Here is a 5894-nt window from a genome sequence, read left to right on the forward strand (position 1 = left end):
CCATACAAGCACACTGGCTCTTTCTGTTGAGCGAGAGGTGCCAACATACTTGAGGGATCCATGGCACTAGCATGATCCACGTACAACAGTCTGTTAAATTCTTGCTCCCTTCTCCTCCCTCAGGATCCTCTGATGAGGTTTCTCTAGAACAGGAGTCCGAAGAGGACATACATTCTTCTCGTAGCTCCCTGGACAGGCAGAGCCACCACCGTGCCAACACTACCATGCATGTCTGCTGGTACCGCAACACCAGTGTCTCCATGACTGATCACAGTGTGGCCGTCGAGGTACCCAGCAGCAGAGCACACGCCACTTTCACTTTTCACGGTCTTGTCTTGGTTGCTGGTTTCTCTGCACTGTTTTTATGTGTGGGGTCCCCCCTCCATTGCCTTTAGTAATTTCAATGGCCACTTGAGAGAAAGCAAGTGAATGTATGTGTATGTGTGGCCATTGCATGTTCTTTCTATGTTTTCAGTAAGTGGGTGCTTTGAGGAAAGAAGATTAAAAATGGAAAAAACAACCTCTTGTCACCGGAGTCCCCAAATTTTCCTCCAGGATACTGTCTCTCTTGCTGTCACTTGTTCTTCCATCCTGTGATGTTTGGACTGTCAGAGCCCAGATGAAAATGATGCCCTGCTCTTTTGTAGTGTTCCAGGACAGGGTTGCTTGAAAGAGGTGATCTATGCTTAAGGACAGCCTTTACATACTCTCACTTGGAGAATGTAACTCTGCATGTTCTGGGGCTCAAGATCTTAATGTGCCTTGACTCAGCTTTTAGGTTTGATCTTTAAACAACGTTGGGATAATTGGGAGAAGAATTTTAAGGCACAATACACTGACCTGAACATCTGTGTCTTCATTTTTATGGCTTGAACTATTGAATAGGCACCTCTCAGTAGGGATATACAAAGGTATCTGCTATTGAAGCAATCTTAAGCATCACTTTTGTAAAATTGCATTTTCTCACTTGTCTGATTTCTAAAAGAGGTAGAAGTGCTTTAAAAAAATACAGCAGTACATTCTGGTTTCTCTACACTGTTTATGTGTGAGGGTAATAAACTTGATCACCTCAACATCTGTGGCTGCTGCCTTTTCACACTAATAAGCAAAATGGAGGAAAACAGCTTTTGGAGGAATCTAAAAGTTTGCAATCTTGCCCACTGACACTTTCTTCCTTTCTTTGGTGAATGTTACTAATCTTCCTTTCCTCCCAAAAGCACAGTTAACCCCTGTACTGGTCATCTTAGACCTTGAATGGGGAATCTAATGGCATCTTTGCATCTCTTCCATTTTTAAAACGCCCCTTTGCTTTCTCATATTTCTTTTAACAGACCTTTTATGTACTACCATTTCCTGTTCTAAATCCTTTTCTTTCTTTCTGCCCTCTGCCCTCTCTCTTCTTAGTTTTCTGCTCTGTTGCTGTTTCACCAGAGCTTCCTCCTCGCTATTTGCTGGGCCAGACTCAGCGGCCCAACACAATCACCCATGTTTGCTGGTACCGGAACCAGAGCCTATCCTTGTCTGACTATCTGTGCATGATTCAGGTAAAACTACTTGTACCATTCACATTACTGACAGGAGGGATGGATCATCTGCACAGATCTTATCTGTTCCATCTCTGTTACAGCTATTAAATACTGGGATAGTGTGAACTATGTTGAGGATCTGATCGGCCTTCTTAGGAACTTTTGAAGTCTGTTGCCAAAATCTGCCCAATTAGTCCCTATGGTTTATCATATGCAAATCTGAATTCACATTCTCTTATGTTTTAGATTTGGTCACAGTGAATAGTTTTTTCCAGTGGAGTTTGCTTTGTTCCACTCTGGTTTCAGTTTATCAGTGCTTTGACTTAAATATGGTTGGTATGACTGCTGCTTACTCTGCAGATCCTGGCCTCTTCCTTATTCTTTTACTTTGTACTTTTCTTTCTTTCAGCTGTATTGTCTCTAACCAACCTTGAGAGTTTGTGTATTGCTTAAGAACGTTGTTGGAACTAGGAGGCAAACAGAAAACAAAGGGACAACTGCTAGTCTACCTGAGTTAACATTTAAAGTAGTGCTACAGATAGTTGGTCTGTAAGCTATAGGGGCATAATTGCATGGGAAAGATGAGCCTTTAGCAGGGTGGGGGGGAGGTGACTAAAGTAAAAGCAGATGATTAGAGGAATGCACGAATAACTGGGATACCCAAAATATTTCTCTTTCTCAGCAGTAACAGCCTACAACGCTTGATCTAGTGGAAATAGTGAAATATTCTATCTGTACTTAATGGATTTGGATGGGGAAGGGAGTCATGCTGTGGCTGGGTGGAATTTATAGCTGTTCCTCTTTCTCCCACCTTACTCCCTCTTTGTTTTTAAAATGTGGATGGATGTGAACTCTGAATCTAAGAGAAATGAGTATAGCATCTGAAAAGACTATAACATAAAACAAATTAAAATGGGGTGGGGGATAGTGCTGTGTTGGTCTCTGATATTTTTTAAAACAAAAGACTACATGAGAATTCCAGACTTGTCTTTCATAGGGCTAAGCACAAAGTCACCAAAGATTTTTTTTTTTTGCCGGGGGGGGGGGGTAGTTTAAAATGATAGAGTTACTGGAGACAAAGTTGTATTGTTAGTCATTAACTGCAATACAGGGAAGATTCAGAAAGTGCCTGTGATGTAGTGTTTGGAGGAAATGCAACATTCTGAAAGTTATAAAATATTGCACTTTGAATTTTGGAAAAACAGTATCTCCATCACAGTAAAACAATGAGTGTGTTACTGCACAAAAACAATTTGGTCATGCAGAAAACACTTATAACTTTGAGTCCTACATGATGTTACTCACTTTGGCTTTTCTAAATTCTTTTAAAAACCTGCAATACCAGTAGCACATTTTGTTCTGTTTAGAAGTATGAAGTGATCTCAAAATGTGTGTTTTTATCCCTTTGCATATAGAACCAACTATCAGGATATCTGCTGAGAAAATTCAAAAATAGTAATGGTTGGCAGAAGCTCTGGGTTGTCTTTACAAACTTCTGCCTTTTCTTCTACAAAACTCACCAGGTGAGAGGGATTTAGCATTGCTTTGGGGTGGAATTATACATGCATAGAAATACCTCAGTGTGTTCTGTGTATATGTGCTAGTTCCGAACTTCCACCATTAATTTACACAAGAGTCTTTTACACCACCAGAGCAGACTAGAAACAGCAGGTGTAATTTTCACTTCACCTTAAGGTTTCTCTCCAGTCCCAGGCCACCACAATCTAATCATGAGCATAGCACTAACAGCAAGTCTTCTGTCATTTGGTGTTCATTTAAAGACCTCTAATTGGGAGAAAGAGCCAATAATGAATAGTGGGCCAGCCCTGATAAGGAATACGGCTTTCCAAATACAGCTTTAATTAGCATATCCCACTAGCATAAATAGAACATATGTTTTTTCTGACTGGAAGTTACATGACAGCTGAAAATATAAGACTAACAATCTGGCTTTTCCCCCCAGGATGATTACCCACTGGCCAGTTTACCACTGCTTGGTTATACAATTGGTGTCCCGGTAGAGGCAGATGGCATTCAGAAGGATTATGTCTTCAAGCTGCAGTTCAAATCCCATGTGTATTTCTTTAGGGCTGAAAGCAAGTACACCTTTGAGAGGTAACCGCCATTTTCTCACCTTTGTACTTTTCAAAATGATTTGGTTGTCCTAAGACATGTTCTCAGGATTGCTTCTGCTCACTGTCTTCTTAACCAGTGAGGAAACCTCTACAATTCAGAGAGGAAGTGTCCTGTTTATTTTTCTCTCTTGCAGGCTGAAAAGTTTTTTAAAATAAAAGCTCCTCCATTCATTGTTGAGAGCTGAGACACAGGGTGTGGTAAAATGAAAACTTGGAGGAATTAAAAAGTGACCCTTGTGTGATAGTTCCACCATGATCTAATGCTCTTCTTTAAACTGATCTAGTGAGACAGTGGAAAGGAGGGTGTAGTGTTTCCCTTAGCTGCACCCCCTCCCCGCCCAATAGGAAGTAACCCAGTAGTAGTGCAAAGATCTCTGCCAAAACCATCAGATGATTAGTGGGAAGTTGTAGTGTACAGTGAGGTGGGTTTTAAGAGTTAGCAAGTGTGCATAATCTTACAGAAAGTTTCAGTAAAGGGAAATGAGAATATGGTTAATGAAAACCAGCTACAGCAAATTAAAAGAATTATGTCTTTGAGTGTTGATGTTCTGTCCTTTCTTTTTAGGTGGATGGAAGTAATAAAAAGAGCTACAAGTTCTCCTGGGAGATCCAGCCTATACATCCCAAAGGATGAAAAGGAAAAGACCATAAACTGAAAGGAGCAGAGCTAGAGCTCAGATGATAGTTAATTGCATCTCATAAGAAAGAGGGCAGGGGGTTGAGTTCAACAGTAGTAAAAAAAAAAATTACCTACAGTGACAAAGTTAGCCACCTGGTACAAGGTGATGAATTTGTGGTAGTGCGGAAAGCAACCATATCTAATGGAAGGGCAAGGAATGTGGCAATGGTGCAGTCTGTGAACAAATGGCAGCTGCTGGATTTTCCAAGCGGTGCATCTTTCTTTTTTTAAACGTACACAAATAGCAGCTGTTGATGTTTCCTGACATTTTCCTGATCTTAAGTTCTCTGGCTTTTTAGTGGTGTCCAAAAACTCTTCTTAATACTCAGCAGTAATTGTACAATATGCTACTCCGCACATGCCTCAAAAGCTGCTCTGTGTTGACATTCATTTAGGAGTTCAGATCACTGTAGAAATCTGGAGTGCATCAGGAAAGTGTCAGGTATCAACTTCACCCTTAATTTTCCTCAAGCGGGCATTACTTTTGTCTGGGTAGAGGAGTGGAACGAAAGAGGTGTGACGGACATTTTTGCTGTGTCAAGAAATCATTCTGATGCATGGCCTTCATAAAATACGTTCACATTGTTGCCACTGTTGCAGCTTCGATTTGAGTCCAGTAGCACCTTAGAGACCAACAAGATTTTCAGGGCATAAGCTTCCTTCTTCAGCTACCAAAATGCAGCTATTCTGGTCATGTAGGTGGAGCTCATACATTGTTTGAACATGAAGCCTGCCTTGTCCAAAGGGCTTTTCAGCTGCTTCTATTGCATGGATCAATGTCCCTTGCATAGCAGTGATTTAAAAACGGATTACTTTCAACAGCTTTATGTCACGATATATATTAAAAGCAATGTGATGGTTCTTTAAAGGAAGACTGTGTAAGTTTTAAAAATAATTGCATAAATTACATTTTGGCATATGAGATAAAATGATACAAGCTGTGGGAAAATTCAGGTGCTAGTTATGAAACTAAACCAAAAATTGGTTACAGATAGGTCAAGCTTAGGTAGGTGGATGGGAAAAGTTATTAATTAGGGGAAAGGGAAGATTTCATCCTGTTTTGATATTTTTACTGAAACCTGCAATGTGCTAAATATTTGGTCTTTACTATAATGGCCATTATGCTACATAAGTTATGTATTTTTTTATTTATTAGTAGCTGTTTTTGAAAATAAACTATTGTAGATTTAACTGTGCTGCACTAGTACTTTGTCATCACCTTGACAAATCTATTGAGGGGCTGAGAGTATGAAAAGCATCAGAGATTTCTACTATCTCCCAAGGATCCACATCTTTGTCACTCGTTTAGATATGTGCGTAGCTTACCTTAGTCCCAAAATTCTGGTAATACTTTTCTTATTTGTCTCAGCCACCTGAAGTGATCAGGACATGGTATTCTTGTTCAATTTCCACTTGCACCAAATACACACTGGTGGAAGATCAGCGAAACCAGAAGTCTTACTACTGAAGAGAGCTGCTTCTTCATCTCCTGCAGTAGCTCCAACCCTGGTTCAGTACTTCCAGAGCACAAAGAAGTGGACAGCCAGTTTTTAC

The 5894-nt window shown here is 40.3% G+C and overlaps 1 protein-coding gene across 1 annotated transcript in view; it reads left to right on the plus strand.

The window, feature by feature from the left end:
* The window catches only part of FARP2 (FERM, ARH/RhoGEF and pleckstrin domain protein 2), a 90480-nt gene extending 84949 nt beyond the window's left edge, over positions 1-5531 (plus strand). The window contains exons 23-26 of the mRNA XM_054982263.1: positions 124-287; positions 2942-3049; positions 3490-3641; positions 4227-5531. Coding sequence (XP_054838238.1) covers positions 124-287; positions 2942-3049; positions 3490-3641; positions 4227-4317 — 515 coding nt within the window. The 3' untranslated portion in view covers positions 4318-5531. The remainder of the gene's footprint in view (positions 1-123; positions 288-2941; positions 3050-3489; positions 3642-4226) is intronic.
* The last annotated feature ends 363 nt before the right edge of the window (positions 5532-5894 follow it).

The sequence above is a fragment of the Eublepharis macularius genome, chromosome 6 (assembly GCF_028583425.1).
Source record: "Eublepharis macularius isolate TG4126 chromosome 6, MPM_Emac_v1.0, whole genome shotgun sequence".
Classification (NCBI taxonomy): domain Eukaryota; kingdom Metazoa; phylum Chordata; class Lepidosauria; order Squamata; family Eublepharidae; genus Eublepharis; species Eublepharis macularius.